We start from the raw sequence: 17316 nt of genomic DNA on the forward strand, positions 1-17316 counted from the left end.
TTCTGCTGCACATTTTAATTTAAAAAGAGTGAGAGTTGGGTTTCTGACATGACCGCTTATTAAATTTACTCTGAGGCTTGCTTTGATTCGATCAAAAATACTTAATAAGAACTTATCTGATGGAAGCTCATTCCCTTAATGCTGGGTCGCTGTTTGAGCCTGGCACAGGCACCGAGGTGGGGTCCCTGTGAAGACAGCGCTAGTCCTGTGTGGCACCAGGGGAGCGCAGAGGATGCTGTCTGTGCCAGGTTGTCATTAGATGTCTGGGCTGTTGGTAATGGCACTGTGAATGCCTCTCACTCTGTAGGATTTGCTGGTCCTGGGACATGTGCTGACTTCAGAGGAGAGCCTGTTCTCCTTTAAAAAACTGAGATTTAAGTTAGTGCCATGAATTTCATCCCTTTAGTCTTAGCTACCTCAGCAAATTATATCACGCCTGTGGTGAGTAAATGTTTGGTACCTGTACTGTAAAGGCTGCAGCTGGGCTTCAGACCCCTCCATGCCACCCTCCGTGAGCACCAGCACCCAGGGCCACCCTGTCAGAGGTACCGCAGCGCTGGCACCCAGTCTGCTGCTGCTCTCCTTAAAGCCAGCTGGCTGCTTCGGCTTGCAAAAAGCTTGCAGTCTTATTCTTTTCAGTGCAAGTACATTAATTTGGTTCATACACCCAGACAACTAACTTACATAAATGTTCAGGCCAACTTCTCCAGCAGTAAGAGACATTATAATTTTTTTTTTTTTCCTTCCTCCTTTAGAATCTGGCACTTACTTGTGTTGTAGTTGAAAATCAAAGTGTCCACTAGCTCTCTTGATGTGCTAGGCAGGCTGGCAAGATCTTCAGTAGCTATTGTAGGGTTGCTCCGTGTAGCCCAAGAAAGAACTGGAGGTACTTAGGTGAGAAACTTGCTAAGAAAAATTATTTTAAGCATCAAATTTCCTTCCAGAAGAACATGGGCTCCCATTGTGACACACCATGGGCCCTGTGGGGGGGGCTGGCTGCATTATGCACGGACAAGAACGACAATGGGAATAACTAACGGAGCAATAACAATAACCATTAAATTGTGCATTTTCCTGCAGTAGCAGCTCTGACAGGACACTCAGGGGCTTGTTGGCAGGTTTGTGTCAAAGGGAAAGGCAGGGGCGCAGGACCTTCCCCCAGGACTTTGTGCCACAGCTATGGTGCCTGCCCAAGGTTTCTGTGGTAGTGGAGCTGGTAGTGCTACAGCTGCCAAAAGATATCGCACATGTGTCTGGTTTGGTGTCTATTCTGTAACGCCTGGCCTCAAGCACTGTCTTTAATAACCCTTTCCTTCCTTTCCAGCTAAACCCTGACTAGGTTTTCCCTTCAGTGGCTGCAGCAGGCACAGACCTTGCACACAGTTGCTATCTGGTGGCCAGAGGAAGGGAGTGGATGCATTTTCTTGTGCTTTTGTGGAAGAGGACTCTGCTGCAGAAATACAGGCAGGAATCTGTTACATATATTCATGCACATTATCAGGGTTAGTGCTGGTTTTATTCAGTTGGTTAGGTGTCAGTTTTTTGGTTTTTTTTTTTTTGTTGACCATGCAGTCCTTATATAGGACTAAATTATTTAAGATCTAATCCATTGCAGTTGTAGACTGCACAGCTAAGGGACTGTGTGGTAACTAATGGGGGTGTGATGTGCTTGAAATCTACTGGAAAGCATAGTAAGGACAAGCCACATTTACAAAGAAAAACCACTGGTAACTAACATACTCAACATTTTATTATAAAACCCTCTAAAGCGCCACTTTATAGGTCACAGTTACAACAAAGGAAATGCCTTGAGTTAGGAAAACAATGAGGACACAGAGACATTGTTTAACTTTTCTTGTCTGGAGAATGGGTGTTGCCCAGGACTTGCCTATGTTTACCATCCCCTGATGGAGATATCCCAGCAGGACCACTGAAGCTGACAGAGCTGTGGTGGGGAAAGCAGAGCTGCTCTTGTCCATCGCTGTCTCTGTACCACTGGGAAATGTCTGGACAACTTCTGGAGGATGACAGCAGGGTGTATGGTGAGGGCGTGACATTATGCACATATTTAGGTTGTAGAGAGGGGCTCCTGCCAGCTCATGAAGGGTCAAAACAAAAGCTTCATGGTGTCTGTGGCTTCTCCATGCTTTGGAGAGGAAAGTTCCCCTAGTCCTGAGCAAGATCTTTCAGTGGTTTATTTGCATGAGTTTTTCCTGTATGCAAACCTTGCACAGGGACAGGCCTGATAGCTGGGGCCACTTATCTCCTCCTGAGGCCTGTCAAGGGTTTTCAAGGGCTAGGAATGCACAACATTTTGCCTGTCTGTGTTTACCTTAGCCCTTGGTGATGCTCATCCATGTAGCTGCAGGACCCCAGGAACAACCCAGCCAGCGTACCAGTGCTGTGTCAGCTTTGCAGGGTTGGAAAACAGCTGCAGCCACCACACACTCACCCTAGTTACTGAGCCTGGGCCCCAGGGCTGAGGGACCATCAGAGGAGACAGGCAGTCATCTCCAGGCCATCAGACATGACAGCAGGTTCCAGGGAGGAGAAAGTGTGTGGATTTCTGACACCTCCCCTACCCCCCGCTTCAAATTTCAATGTCTCTAAAAGCTTAGCAGTCCCAAAGGTCCAACATCTTTCATTAGAAAGCTTGGCTAGAGCAGATGGGGTGGACTGTGTGGACCACTATATTAAGTTTAATAATTTGGAAATAAGGGTGACAGCACCAAGATGGTCAGCAGCTCACCAGAGACACAGTGGTGCAACCTTGCCTGCCAAGAGCCCCTGCCCATGTGGAAGGGCCCCTTTTGCATGGGGATGTCTTCAGCAGATTGTGGGGTTGGTTTGGCCTGCCACGGCTCCGTGGAGACCAGCAAGCATCAGCACAGTGGTGCTCACAACCAGGGCAGGAGAACAGGGACAGCTTTACCTACCTCCCCTTGGAAAGGGCGAGCCCTGAAGGATGCACTAGGATCCAGCTTCCCCATCCAACACATGAGCAGGTCTGGGCCTTTGGTAAATTATTAACAAGCATTCAAATATTATTATTATTTTTTTTTTCCCCAAAAACTCCTCATGTGAAATGAGAAAGAAAACTAACTGGATCTGGTTGGCAGATCTTCTTTGCCCAGAGCTCTTGGTGCCACCAGTCTGTAACACAGCTTACAGCATGAGAAAGTGAGCAGGGATCTTCCTTTGTATTCTGGCAAATCGGCAACAGGCTCGTAGGAGCAAGCACATGCTGGGTTCCATCAGGACACAGATTAAAAATCCCCTGGCCAGGCTGCTATGTGCTTCTCATTCATGTCTCAGGCATTCCTCAGGTGTGGGTATCTCCCTCAACTGAAGGCTGGATGCAGTGCAGCTCAGTGATGACTGGCAGCAGGATAGGTGAGACTTCAGTTGACTGCAATTTGTCACAACAGGCTGAAAACCATCAGGGTATAAAGAATAGCAGAGGCCTCTTCTGAACACTACTGTCACTAATACAGAAACCTTAGTAACTTGTCGATAAACTTTCAGAGTAGAAATACACAAAACACCCCTATGTACAGTAACATTCTTGTTTACATCAACTGGGTTAGGAATTTGATGCAAGGATTGCCACTGGTTGTTACTGGTTTAGCTACATGATTGGGACTTGTCTGGAAGGAGCAAGATCTCTTGGGATAATTTATATCAGCAGCTGTTGACTCCATTGCTGCGTCTGAGGAGTTGGCGCAATGTGGAGGAGGCTCTTGGCGTGTGGTCATGTTGCACACTCAACCTCCGCCTACAGATGATTGAATCCCCTTGGCCATAGATGGGCAATTCCAGTCTTTAGTCCATCTCTGAAAAACGTGGTCCTAACTCGCTCCCTTCTTCTCCCATTCCTGCCAAGGAATAAAGGCAAATGAGTCAAAAGGCAAATCTGGCAAGCCACAGTAGCTATAATGCACACAGGATCAACCCAATCATCTGGTACCCAAGTGTTTTTGGTCCCAGGGTGGTTTGGGGATGTCTATTATAAGCCGTGCACACTTTTATTCATTTAAATCACAGCAAGGGTAAGCCCAGGTGAAAAGGCCAAAGGAAAATCAGGCTGGCCTGCTCCAAGCAGTGCTCTGTCAGAGGTGCTTCCCAGACCAAGACACAAGACCCTCCACTACCCTGTCCCACCACAGCCACTCTGCTGCCAGGAAGGAAAAGCAGTGGCTGTCTGAGATGGATTTTTCTCCTGTAACAACTGGCACCTTACCTTAGCTTTCTGTAGGACTGTTCCCTTCCCTGTCACCATGACGGACAAAGGCCGGTTTTTTAAAGCCGTTGCTGAATTGACTGGTGAGTTCTCTGTGCTGTTTGCTGGACTGGCAGTTTTTACCTGAACCTACAATAAAAATAATAGAAATCATGACAGCTTCAGAATACTGAGAGAGATTGCTGCCTTTCCCCACCATCTCCTACAAAAGCTCAACAGTCACAGCCCATTTACACTGAGATGTGTTTTTCAGGGACATGCCCATTTTGTGGGAACACAATTCCTAGGAATTTAGATGCCTGAATCTCCCCCAAAAAACCACCTCATGGCTCAGCTGAGTGCAGAAGGAGCTGGGCTTAGACCTGCTCAGCCCCCAGGAGTGTTACTCAAGGTCCCACAGGGAAATACAGCCACTCTCCTGAGCCTCAGTCCCCTTTTCACCCCCCATCACTGCTGTCATATCATATTATTACTTGATTTATATTTTATATAATAATTAATGTATGTAGATAGTATAGAAATACAATCTATAAGTGTATAAAATTGTACATAATATTATTATTATTAGTCATTCTATTATCAAGCAGGCTAAGGTGTAACTGCTCAGCTGTCAGGACACTGCTGTGGAGCCCAGGGATGCCCCCCACATACCCGGGGGGCTGCATTCTCCAGATGCGTGGTGTCCACCGCGGTGCCCAGTGTCACGGGGCCAGACTCTGCCTTCTTCAGGTTCTCCTTCACCTCCACCAGGCTCAGCTCCAGGTCCACCCTCCGGCTCTCCTTCCTTTTGCACTCTTCATCTATCTCCTTCAGCCTCTGCTCCAGGCTCTTGTCTGCAAAAGGAGGGATGGCTTGGTGCTCACTGCTTCCTGGGCAGCCAGCACGGAGCCGATGCGAGCACCAGGCACCGGTGGGAGCTCTGCATGGCCCCTCCTCAGCACGCAGTGCTGGGGGCGCTGCATGGGACTTGGGAAACTCATGAGGGGAACAGGAACCACAGCATGTATTACTCCGGTGCATTTTCCTTGTATCCTGCACCAAAGGGACTATGTCAGAGCAAACTCTTGCTCTAGTGTGATTTGGGCCATGTTGTTCAGCTCAGAGCACCAGGTCTATGCCTCACTGGAAGTGCGCAGCACTTTCTGGTCCCAGGTGGGCCAGGTTCCTCACCCTCTCCTTCCCTGTGGTCCCACCTTGGCTCATTTCCATGCATCACCTCTTGTCCCACTCTACCTGCACTGCCCACAAGCATTTCCTTCAGCTCCCGCCTCTCCTTGCGCAGCTGGGTGAGCTGAGCCCGGATTTCATCCTTCTCCTTCTCCAGCCGCTCCTTCTCTTCTGTAAACCTCTTCACCTCTGCCTCTGTCCTGTTCTTGCCCAGCTTGGTTTCCACTGCTGCCACTGAAAACACAACCCACCGAAACAAGCTCAGCCAGGGGAAAAAGCAGGAGGGAAAACCTCTTCAGGTGCTTGGAAACAAAATGGATGAGGGTGTGGAAAGTCACCAACGAGCAGACTGATTTATCAGCCCCTCGGGCACTGTAAAGCTACCCTACAGCAGCAGCAAGGCAACCCACAGGGCAAAGCTTATACCTAGAGCACCACCTCCCCTCCAAGGCCCTGCCGCAACCAGCACCCACCTCCCTGTGCAGCCCGCTCACCCGGCAGCGGCATCTTGGGCCGGTGTGCAGGCACCAGCTGGGGACTGCCCACTGTCACTGTGCCTGCCGGCAGCTCAGGGGCCGGCTGGGGGAAGGCGATGTTCTGCTGCTGCGTCTGGATTTTGACAGCAGGCAACCGTGGCAGTGCCTCATCAGGCTCTGGCTTCTCCGGGGGTTTCTGAAGGGGGAAAACAAGGTGGGGTGATGTAGCAGTGGGATCTGACCCACTGATGAAGCCTGTCCCCACACAGCATGCCAGGACAGTACCTGCTCCGAGGTCTCCATCGCCTTACTACAGGGCTCTGCTTCCTTAGCCGTGAGGGCTGCCTCGCCTGCGCTCTCAGCTGCAGCCTTGTTGGCCGCCCTTTCTAAAGTTGGTGAGCTGAGGGGTGAAGGCTGGCATGACTTCTTGCCAGCACAGTGTAGGAAGGACTTCACTGGGGTGAGATCCAGGTACACTCTGTCTTGGTCTCCTTCCAATTTGCTCTCACTCTTGGGTGCTTCTTCCTGCAAAAGGAGAATGTTCCCCTGAAAAGGGACCATCTGCTGCAGCCAGAAGTACAGGAAACATCTCACTGCAGAGCAGCACCACGTCAGGCAATCTGGAGGATTGTGCATGAGCCTTAGAGGAACTAAAACCCCATTTTCTAAGTTGTTCCAGACAGGGCATTTTGGTGTACTGAAGGAAAAGCCCCTCTTGCTCTCCTTCAATAGGTCTTTCCAATGGTAGTAGCAGCCCCTTGCAAGGATCTTACACTGTGATACATCTAACAACCTCGGCCAGATCCTTTGCCTTTCCCAGGGTAACAGTCCCATTTCCCGCCTGGCCCATCTTTCTTGTCCTTACACAGAGGACTTGCTCTCACAGGCACCAAAAGGAATTTTGATAGACCTGGCTCCAAACAATCCACTGTCACCAAATAATCCATGTTGTTTGCTGACAGAAACTGTGGGATTTTATCCCAGCTGCCTGAGGATCCCTACAGCACCTTCCGGAAACCAATCTTCAGTTCCTTAGTGAGTCCTCTCCAGCATCTGCTTCTGCCCTGTTGCAAAAAGCCTGGATTTCCCCAGGGGCTGGGAATCCCCTTCACTGCTATTGGAACAGCCTCCCCCTTTCACCACTGGAGCCTCCCTCTGCCCGGATTTTGCCCCTGCTCTCCGCAGCGCTCACTGCAGCACCGGGCACCTTACCATGGGTAGGTCTGGTAGATCCACATCATCGTACAGCTCCTCCTGCTGCATCCTGCCCTTTGGCAAGTTGTCGATGTAGGCATTGGGCTCAGAGTACTTCCTCTGCATTAAGCTGTGAACAGGCAGCGGGACATCCCATCAGGAGGGATCAGTCTCTCTGCACAACTGCACCGTGCTGGATTTTGGGGCATCTGAACACAACGGTCCCGGGGTCTGGGCAGGGCCACATGGCCAAATACAGGAGATGAGAAGGTAGAGCCATGCAGCAATGTCAACACTGCTCCGGGTGCCCATTAAGCAGCGCCCACCAGAGCGGGGCTACATTTTCCCTCAGCTCTTTCCTTTCTCAGCCAGCCCTCGAGCACAGCACCGCAGCAGCACAACTGCCCTGCCCCAGTGGTGCGGTGAACTGTGTGTCTGCATGCCCAGACCCCAACCAACCTGTCTTTGCAAAAGCCACCTGGGCACATGCCCTATAGCCTCATGGCCAGCTGCAGCTCAGGTCAGATGCATTGTGGTGGGACAATGACAAGTCCTCTTCTGTCTCATACTGAACTTCGAAAGGAAGAAGCTGAGCTGCAGCTGTGAATTTACCACCTATTCCCATGGCAGCCAACCTCCCACAAGCAGAGGGAGCCCCCGCTCTGACTTCCTTCCCCCTCCACCAGCCCTGCGCAGCCTCACACGTTACCACTGACGTACAAGAAGGAGTTCTTCGCAGCGCTGACTATGCAGGAAACTCGGTCGGCATCCACGTAATCGTAGGTAAATTCCTCCGGGTCTGTTTTCGAACCCGACTCTGACAAGAGGAGGCCTAGCCAGTGGCCCATTTCCTCTGAGGACTTCGCCTACGAGGTGATCAGACAGACAGCACAGGTTGCCAGAGCAGTTTCTCTGCACTCCCAAGGCTTATGCAGGCTTAGCCTTGGGTAGGGAGGTATGGTGGCAGTCCTCTGGGCTTGCAAGGGGAGAGATGAACAGCCGGAGATTTATATTAAACCTGAGATCCCATTAGAAGAAGTACCGCTCTGTGCATGGACTGACTCGCAAATTTGGAAGGCACATGAGTGCAGCTCTTTGCTTAACTCCTGCCTAAAATTTCTAATCAGTCTGCGTTTTCCTTTCTGTGGTGATCAACTCAGCTGCCTACAAGAGCAAGAGAAGTCTCTGGGGTGGAGATGCTGGCGGGGAAAGCACACGGATTTTATTGGCACCAGCAGAGCACGGCAATGGGACTGCGGAACAGAGGGGTGCCAGGAGACCCCAAGTCCAGGGAGCCTGGGAGTTCCTCAGGCCAGAGCCCAAACCCCTTCCAGGGCTGAGAGGGTTAAAGTGGGATCAGAAAAGAACTCCAAAGAGAGCCCCTCGCTTTAACAGTACCAAATTCCCAGCTGCAGTGAACAGTCTGAGATTTTGCAAAATGAAGAGTTAAATACAGTGCCTTGAAGGCAGCTCTAGCAAATAGCTACGTGCACCTCCCAGTAGTGGGGGTTTTCTACCTGAAGCAAGGAGAAGTGGGCTGATGCAGACATCTTCACATCTTTTGCTTTGATTTAAGTTAGAGCAGTAAGCAAAAAAGAAAATTCAGGGCAAGTGAATCCCAAACTGGAAAGTATATTTTAAGCTTCCAATCTGTTTTATTTAGCAGAGACTTCAGTCCCTGGGAAGCCAGCCAGCCAGTCTGTACACTGAGTCTGACGTCCCAACAAAATACTGATTCTCCCATTCACAAAATGTAAGTTTTCCCAGCACCTCTTCCTCACATCTGTAATTAGGCAATATTTCTTAGAAACAGACATACCCTGAAACAGAAGCTAAACAAAAACACCTTCAAACTTCATGGCAGGCACTCAAAGTCAGTTGTTTAGCTATAAATATTCCACCCCACTGGAAAAATACAGGAAATCGCTCACATTGTCCACCTTCATGCTGTCGTCAGAGAGAACTAAGATTAGAGATAAACAGTCCTGGATGCAGGCAAAGGAAAGTAACAGATGGAGATGAATTCACTTGCACTTTCAGGGGCAGATGTGTGGTTGGTTTACTTAGGACGCATTACCCACAGCTTGGGGAATCTCCATTTTCAGAAGATTAAGTTCTCTGTTCCTCCTAACCACAGATTTAAATCCCTAAAGCAGCATTCCTCTCATCTAACACTAACCATCTGAAATGTATCCCGTATAACTTAATCATCCAAGATTATCCTATAGTCAGTGGAGAAAGATGGACATCTCCAGAGGACCCTTCATCCCATTCTAAGATGAGTGCCTAAAATGAAGGCTGAATGGTCCTCTGGAGGCACCAGTATCAGACAAAGCCTGGATTACCAGCTAGGTGAGACAACTTCTAGATGACCACAAGCAGATGAACCTAAGTCTCACAAAAGTTCTGTTTTGCTGGACTGAGGGTTCCTCTGGAGGACCTCACCAGCATTCAAGCCTACTAAGACACCCAAGCTGATAACTTAAAGCAGAGCTTGCTTGGAGATATACACCCTACCTCCAGAATGACCCGTTCTTCCCCGTTGTGCAGGACGCGGAAGGAGTAGAGATGGTCAGGGCTTGGCTCTGGGATAACTTCACAACCTGCCAAACTCAGGGGCTGCTGAGCCACTTTGCTTCGGTTCTTGTCCTGGTAGAAATGGAGGTGACCGTCTTTGATCTGACACCAGCGGGACTTCCACTGGCTGTTCACTAGCACATTCAGGTAACCTGCAAGCAAGCACAGGTTATTTAGGTGTGTTTTATACCCCACAGGGAGAGGAAATCCAGACTCATTTGTGTGCACAGGGATGTCTGGTGAGTAAGTTCTGAGATCACTGCACAATACAAAGCCACAGGCAATGACAAAGAGCAAAAGCACAAAGACAAGCTGTCCTGTCCGTAGAAAACGGGGTGAAAAGGGTAGAAAATCTGTTCAAAATGAGACCCTTGAAATTCAGCTTAGTTGTGGAGCAGCAAGTTGGCTGCAGATGGTTGGACAAAGCTGGTCTCAGATGGCGAATACCAGCTGACCCGCACAACCCTCTCCCTGCTGACTCCCGCACCCTGGGCTGATGGCCAGGAAAAGCAGCACAGATGCTGTTTGCATACATGTCTGGTATTACCTGCCCTTCCTCTTTGGTCACCCTGTGAGCTCTTGCCTGTCCTTGTAAGCCACGCAGCCACCTTAATGTGTTAGCGACACCAGAATCTGCATGGATTTACTGGCACAGACCAAGCAGACTGTGGCCTCTTTGCCTCCCTTGGCAGGACCGCCTAGCACAGGCATGTCTGAGGAGGATGATGCCTGGTGCTCACCCTGCCCTGCACACCGAGATCCCGCCCTGAGACAAGTCCCTGCAGGGGAGTCCGTGCTGCCACACTTACTGGAAGTTTCCAGGGATCTCTCTGGGCTATCCAGGGAGCTGGATTTTTTCCTCCCGAGGTTCATCAGGTTGCTCAGCTTCAGGCCAGTTGAGCCTTTCTTCTTAACTACCAGAAAAGAAAACAAAAAAGACAGATGTGTGGCTTTCCCACCTCACAGCTGGGTGTCTTGCCCCAAAGCTGCCTGTGCTGCCGTCCTGTACCCAACAGCACCACAGCCCACACGTTGCTTGCAGAGGGCAGACCTGCGACTTGGGGACAGGCTGTAATAGTCCAAAGCCCAGGGAGATGATCACAGTTAAGTGGTGTGCCCCAAAGACTTCATCTATATTGCTTTAAACTTGGGTTAGTGCTGACCAACCGCCAGTCACTGCAGGAGCTGTGGGACAGCTGTTTGCACAGGTCTTGCTGGGCAGATGCCAACCTCCTTTCACTTTCTTACACTACAAAAATGGAATGAAAAATAATTATCCATAAATATTTATGGCCTTCAAGTCCCTCTCCTTTCTAAAAGAGGGACTCAGGGTGGGGAGGGGGAAAGCTTATGCCCAAAGAGGCTCTTCAGCATTTCCCCACTGAGCACATCAGCCAGTGCGTGAATGTGGCTGTGGCTATATAATCATCAGGGAACCCTGGTAAAAGATCAAGTTGGATGTTCTTAGTCCAGATTTTCTCTCTCTCTAGCACAGTAAAATTACAAAGTCCTACTGTAGAGGGGACTGAGCAGCCAAGCTCCATCTGTTGGGTGACTCCAGCAAGTCCTCAGCATGGATTTCTCTTTCTCTCTCCAATATGCAGATGGATCCCACCACTCTTCCAACAGAGCATCTCCTCTTATAATGTACCTAGCTGACTCATCTTACAGATGGAGAATGGAGCTTAAAGCCCAAAGTCAGATGCCCTAGTGTGAAGGCATAACTCTCCCATTGGAGACAGCTCAGCTTTTCACACAGGCACTCCAACTTCTCTGCAGAGATCTCTGAGGAAAGTCACTTAGGTTGGATTTATGTCATTTCAAACTGTCCCAGAGTGACTTCCCTAGAGCCACGCAGAAGCTGTGTGGTATGGCAGGTATCATACCCTGGTTTCTCAAGTCCTATCCTAACTCTAACTACTGAGAAATCCCAACATTCACCTGTCACTTCATTATGAAAAAAGAAAAAAACAAAACCAAAAAACAATGAAATCAAATTCAGAGGCAGTGAATTCACACACAGCTTTCACCCTGCATCAAGTCAGTTTGGAGTGCCAATGGCAGAAGACACTACAGAAATCCTCACCACACATGTACAGTCAATGGTCTGGTTTCCCCCTCATTCCCAGGGTGAAGTTTTACCATCTTTTATCTCAGCCGTCTCTGGGTGGCCATCCGTGCTGCTCCCACTCTCAGAAGCTGCGGAGTACCTCTCGGATACCTCCACCTGTCAACAGGAAGCAGACGCCAGCTCCCACCAGACACGTGACCCATCCCTCCAGCCAGCATCTGCCACAAGTGCCTTTTCCCCACTTCCAAAATTACAAGGTCCATAGCAGACACATTCACACAGACATCCCCCGCCCACCCATTCACGCTGTGCCCTTTCCATTGTTTCTGAGCCTGGCATGGGCACATGCAGCTCACAAACCGCCCCGGCTAGTCACCTCTGAGGTGATGTGGTGGCCTCTTGCCCTGCAGCCTGGCTGGTGGCAGGGGGAGCGGGGGGGGGCATTTGCCAGTCCCCATAAGAGGGCATGAGCATAGGAACTGGCCAGGTGCCCAAACAGGTCTATTTTGGGTGTTCACCAGAGACTTAGGAAGGTTTCTTTCTCCTCCCACTGTTTTGGAACAAGTTGACCCCAGGGCAGCGTCACCTAAACCTAGACTAGAGACTGCCCCAATCCCTGGCCCTTGTAAAGCTGTTGGTGAGCACAGCTGCCCTGTTGAATAAGATAGTGCTGCTGTCTTGTACGGAGGAGAGCCCAATGCTCAATCAGTTTTGGGGGAAAGATGTGGCAACAAAATTAAGATTGCAAAGGAAAATTAAGATTGTTCCAGTAATGCTCCTTTTCAGCACAAGAGGGGTCTGGTTACATTCATATCATTCTTTGCATGATAAAGTTACTGCACTTACAACTATTATTTATTACAGGAACAAGGTGGAAAAGCCTAAGTGCTAGCTCTCTCTGTAGAGATAAGGTGTACCTTCGGGTAACTGAGACGCTGTGAATCTGGGATGTACTGGTTGCCTTCACTGCCTCCTTCACATAGTAGGCCACTGGTCTCCTGGATTACCTGCACAGAGGGGAAGCCACAGCCTGTGAGAGAGCTGCAGTGATGGGATCAATACTTCTCCCCACCCAGGACAAAAAAAACACAGCAGCCAGGGAGACCCACGGTTTACACTCCCTGTGACTGGTGTTGCATCAGGAAGACAACAGAAACTGCCAGATTCAAGTCAGCCAGGAGAGGCTGCCAGCAAAGGCAGCCCCAGCGCCTCACATCCCTGCTGCAGCCCCAGGCTCCGTGAAGGCTCCTCCTTCTGCTGCCATATCAGGGAAAGGGCCACATCTCCCCCTGCCCTCAGCCAATTCATGTCGGGCACCCACCCCTGACATGCCTCCTGCAGTGTGCAGAGGGATCTCCCAGCTTCCTGCATAGCAAAGGCAGCAGGGAGTTGCAGGAAGAAGCTACCCCAGGACAGGAAAATGAAGTGGTGTATTTGTATATGGGCTTGCAGTGAGGAAGGGAGCCAGAGCACACAGAGACAGGACCGAGATAAGATACGGTCTCCCAACAAAGCCAGAACAGAAGCATGGGAGCGTGAGCAGGAAGGCATCACTGACCCTGAGCCACTGCTCTGCCTGGTCTTTGCTCTGCAGCCCCAGCACAATGACATCAGCGTTCATGGGAATGATCTTCAGCTTGTGCTCTTTCTTCCTCACTTGCTTTTCCTTGTGAATGACAGTGCAGCCCAGCAAATTCACGTCGAGCTGAGGGCTGTGGTCTTTGGAGCTCTTGTAGCACTGGGAAGGAAGATGGGAGGGCAGGTAAGAGACTGAAGAGGAGTCATCCCTCTCACTTGCTGGTGTGAACTCACCCTTAGAAGTGGCTCAGTGCAACCACATGCATTAAGTGCACTGAACACAAGAAGGTCTTAAAGGTCCTACAAGGCTGCCACATCTACCAAGACTAGACAAAGACATCCCTAAAGGTATAGCGATACACATACATCTAGGTACACGTATATATAATCTGAAATACCTCTCACAGATAGTGCTAGGGGTCAAGTATGCAATTAACCAGTGGGATAAGCATCCTTTCTGCTTAACCACCTCAAAGTTTCCTTAAACACCATCTCTAGGCATTCTGGGAGTTTGCGGTTTTGGACAGATGTGCCCTTGTGTCCCCCACAGCAGTCCCAAGCCCATGTCCCTTCTGAAAATTGAATGAGATCCCCAAATCTCTGGGACATGGCTTTTGAAGCATAGGTTGTTTCAGGCAGAGAGTGAAGGATCTACCCACCAGCAACCTGGTATCCTTGATAACACACAGTTGTTTTGCCCACTGTCCCAGCCACTTCTTTCTCCACAGGAACGCACAGATGCGGGCATCCTTCATCAGCTCAATGGTGGCCTCTGTGGATGGCCACTGATGGGTTGCTGACTTGCCTTTGCTGCTCTCTTCTTCATCATAAGATTCATAGGAGCTACTAATGGCTTCACCATCTTCTATAACAAAAGCAAAGCTTTATCATTAAACACATTCCTAGGACAACCCTGGGCCTATTGCTTGTCTCAGCCATGCTCACACATGCAAAAGCTTCCAGTGTAGGGACGTGTCTTTTGAGGTGCCTCTGCAGGAAGATAATCAATAGGAAAATAACCCTCACAGATCCTTTTGTTCTTTCTAGCCCAATATTAATCTCATTGCAATGCTTTTTGCCTAACAGTCTCAGTTAGCAAACACTCAAAAGACACTTCTCAGTTGACCACAAAATTGAGAACACTCCCTTAGACATTTTCTGATGTTGGCTGCTTTTTTTTTTCTCTCCCCAAAGATACTTTTTTTTGCTTTCCACTTCAAGTCAAACACTCACAACTTTTAAGGCAACAGCAAGCTACAATCAGCCCTTGTCCTCAGAAGGAAAAATGGTATTTGTGAGGCCATGCAGCAAGCAATGATCTATTGTATTTGAGTTGTCATTCCACTTTCCCTCTCTGGGCTAACAGGTCTCTCTCTCTACTCAGCATCTAAGGGACACCAAGGGGTTTTGAAGTAATAGACTGTCGCAGCAGCAAAAATTAGTCATAAGTGGCAGCTGTAAATAACAGTAACCACATTTTTCATGTTCATTCTTAAACAGATTGCTACTTTATTAAGATAAGTTGGGATTTTCAACAGCCAGCTCTAATGTATTGCAGATTATTGGACTTTTCAGATAATAGGTGGTCATTGGTACCAATTTATCAGAAGCAATGAAAATGTTCCCACTGACTGCAGGGGAATTTACAATGTTCTGCTGGCGTTTACAGTATGGATCTTATTTGCAAAGTAAGCTGACATTGCAAGATGATAAGATTTGGGCAGCATCTGTGTATGGTTTTGCGTTCTTGTCTTACCAAACAGCATGGAGGAACATTGTTAAGTTTCTCCTGCCAGAATATAATCTAATTTTCATTTTCATCAAATCTGAATATCCACATAACAGTAAAACTATCGGATTGGTGCAAAAGGAAAAACAGCCAGAAAAGAGGAAAATAAAAAGCATTAGGAGCTTCACTGAAGAATGCTTCTTAAGTTGAGTTTACCTGTTCCTAAAATAAAAGAAGCTGAGATGCAGTAACAAAGCTACAGCCTTACCCCTTGTCTCCTCTGGTGAAATTTCAATCTATAACATCCCTCAAGTGATCAAAGCTGCACCAATTAAACAAACTTATTAAAAGGAAATACTTCCTTTCAAAGTCTCTGAATGGTGCCAACAGCACACTATTGGCTCACCATCTCCATACCCTGCACATATTGGACTGTCCATCTTTGGACATTACCCCCCAATTCGTTATCACTATGCAGACCTTGCCCACAGGCACGCTGGGTAGAAATTCAGATTAAAAGCCTTGAGGTTTCTCATCCCTAGAAATACCAAGAAGCTGAACCTCTGCACTGCTAGGGACCCTTCCTTATCCAGCAGCAGCAAGGATGTCTAAGGCAATCTCATCTTCTAGATCTCCCTCCTTAGCAACACAGGGCTATCGCTAACAGCTCCTCTGGCCCCTTCTGGGCAGAGAGAGGGGAGAGGTGACTACCCTCCATGCACGTAACGGACAATGCCAGGGCAAGGTAACTGACTATCTTTGCTAAAACTGAGGTAGGATTTTAGGAAAAATTTTAGGAAAAAAAAAGTTTAAAAGGGCACTTCAGGTTTGGAAAGCATGCCATACCCATCGTTATTGTGGCATAAATAACGCCCTCAGAAACCTGCAACCCTGGCCTGGGTCCAGCCGCAGCAAGCCTACCAAAAAGACCTGCACAGTCAAAAGGAAAGAGAAAAGGAGATAAAGAGAGAAAGCCACAGATAAGCAAGTGGCAGAGAACAAGGACATCAGTCTGGCTCAGCCCCGCACTCCCCCCTCAGCCGGTGAGGCTGCCCTGTCCCCACTACCAATGGAGGAGCACTCCAGACCGTGAGACTTCAAACAAGGACATTTTCAACCCACCCCTTCAAAAAGGCAATTCCCTTTTAAAGAGTATCATCTTCGTTGTAATTAAAAACAGCCAGGGCAGATGAGCTGTTTCAGCCAGAATAATTATTGCTCAGTTGGCAGTCACGTTGCCCCTTGCGTTTTCATTCTGTTTCTTATCACACCCGTCAATTATGCAAACGCAGCCGAGGACCAGGACGATAACGGTTTAACACATTTCGGCCCAGAAGGAAAGGGAGGGAGCAGCATTTGCTGGAGCTGTAAAATGACAGGCAGAGGCATCCCAAGCAGAAAAGGAGGAACCCTACTGATGAAAGAGGGACCTCGAGACCCAGCGGTCTCACCCACCCACTTTATTTTAATTAATTCATCCACGGTTTGTTACCGTGCCTCACAGCTCCACCTCTGATGCTGCACAAATCCTCTATCTCCTCAGCCCATCTGGAGGCTTGCTTTGATGTCCTTTCTTGGCAGTGCACCCACTAATTTTAGTGATGTTCCTATTTTTGTTTCATTTCACTACGCCCATTTGTTTGGAGGCGCATGGATGTCTTCTAAGGCTCACACTGTAATTCTGTCAAAACACCAGCAGCAGCTCCCTAGACTGCTGGCCTCTTCCCTACCCAGCTTGTGGGGAGATATGAGTGGGCACAGAGGGCTTGGGGGGTTACTGGGGTCAGGCTTTAGCATCTTTGGCCAGGGAAAACCCATGCATGTCCAGACTGCTCTTCAGCAACAGCAGTCACACCGAAGTCTCAAGGCAGCTGCAAGCAATGAGCATCACTCCATGTAGGACAGGTACAGGGTACCATTGCCATCTGATAGGCAAGAGGGAAAAAGGCACAGGGAGCTGAGTTTTGTACTGAGCCCTTGAATGGGCATGACCAAGACCTGCAGGTTTGCCCACTGTGCCATGGGATTTGGAGCCTGATCTCTTGAGGCAAACCACGGCACCAGCAGCTTCCCAGCGTCACTGCCTCACCTACCCTCTGCATGGTGTGCCACACCTCACCCTCTCTGCAGCCCTCCAAAGCCTCCTCTCACCATGTACCTGCTTCTCCGCATCTCTCCCTGCTCACCCCAGGGCAACACCTCAAACATGAGGCTGCCAAAAAGGAGAGATTCTCTATGACACAATGCCACCTCCCTTCTCACACAAACCCCCTCAAAAGCCATC

General features: G+C 49.1%; 1 protein-coding gene across 4 annotated transcripts in view; it reads right to left on the reverse strand.

The window, feature by feature from the left end:
* Nucleotides 1–1732: 1732 nt before the first annotated feature.
* Nucleotides 1733–17316, reverse strand: part of AFAP1L2 (actin filament associated protein 1 like 2) — a 69342-nt gene continuing 53758 nt past the window's right edge. For 2 of the 4 annotated variants that reach the window (XM_086752202.1, XM_086752201.1), the window contains exons 6-20: nucleotides 15879–15962; nucleotides 13963–14165; nucleotides 13284–13463; nucleotides 12643–12732; nucleotides 11797–11881; nucleotides 10464–10568; nucleotides 9595–9806; nucleotides 7798–7943; nucleotides 7096–7207; nucleotides 6169–6408; nucleotides 5902–6079; nucleotides 5474–5641; nucleotides 4892–5073; nucleotides 4241–4369; nucleotides 1733–3875 (exon numbers count right to left, since the gene is read on the reverse strand). In XM_086752202.1, coding sequence (XP_086608328.1) covers nucleotides 3849–3875; nucleotides 4241–4369; nucleotides 4892–5073; nucleotides 5474–5641; nucleotides 5902–6079; nucleotides 6169–6408; nucleotides 7096–7207; nucleotides 7798–7943; nucleotides 9595–9806; nucleotides 10464–10568; nucleotides 11797–11881; nucleotides 12643–12732; nucleotides 13284–13463; nucleotides 13963–14165; nucleotides 15879–15962 — 2141 coding nt within the window. In that variant the 3' untranslated portion in view covers nucleotides 1733–3848. Of the gene's footprint in view, nucleotides 3876–4240; nucleotides 4370–4891; nucleotides 5074–5473; nucleotides 5642–5901; nucleotides 6080–6168; nucleotides 6409–7095; nucleotides 7208–7797; nucleotides 7944–9594; nucleotides 9807–10463; nucleotides 10569–11796; nucleotides 11882–12642; nucleotides 12733–13283; nucleotides 13464–13962; nucleotides 14169–15878; nucleotides 15963–17316 lie in introns of all 4 variants that reach the window. The other 2 variants (XM_086752204.1, XM_086752203.1) reach the window with 2 other exon arrangements.

The sequence above is a fragment of the Chlamydotis macqueenii genome, chromosome 7, assembly GCF_036417535.1.
Source record: "Chlamydotis macqueenii isolate bChlMac1 chromosome 7, bChlMac1.mat, whole genome shotgun sequence".
Lineage (NCBI taxonomy): Eukaryota > Metazoa > Chordata > Aves > Otidiformes > Otididae > Chlamydotis > Chlamydotis macqueenii.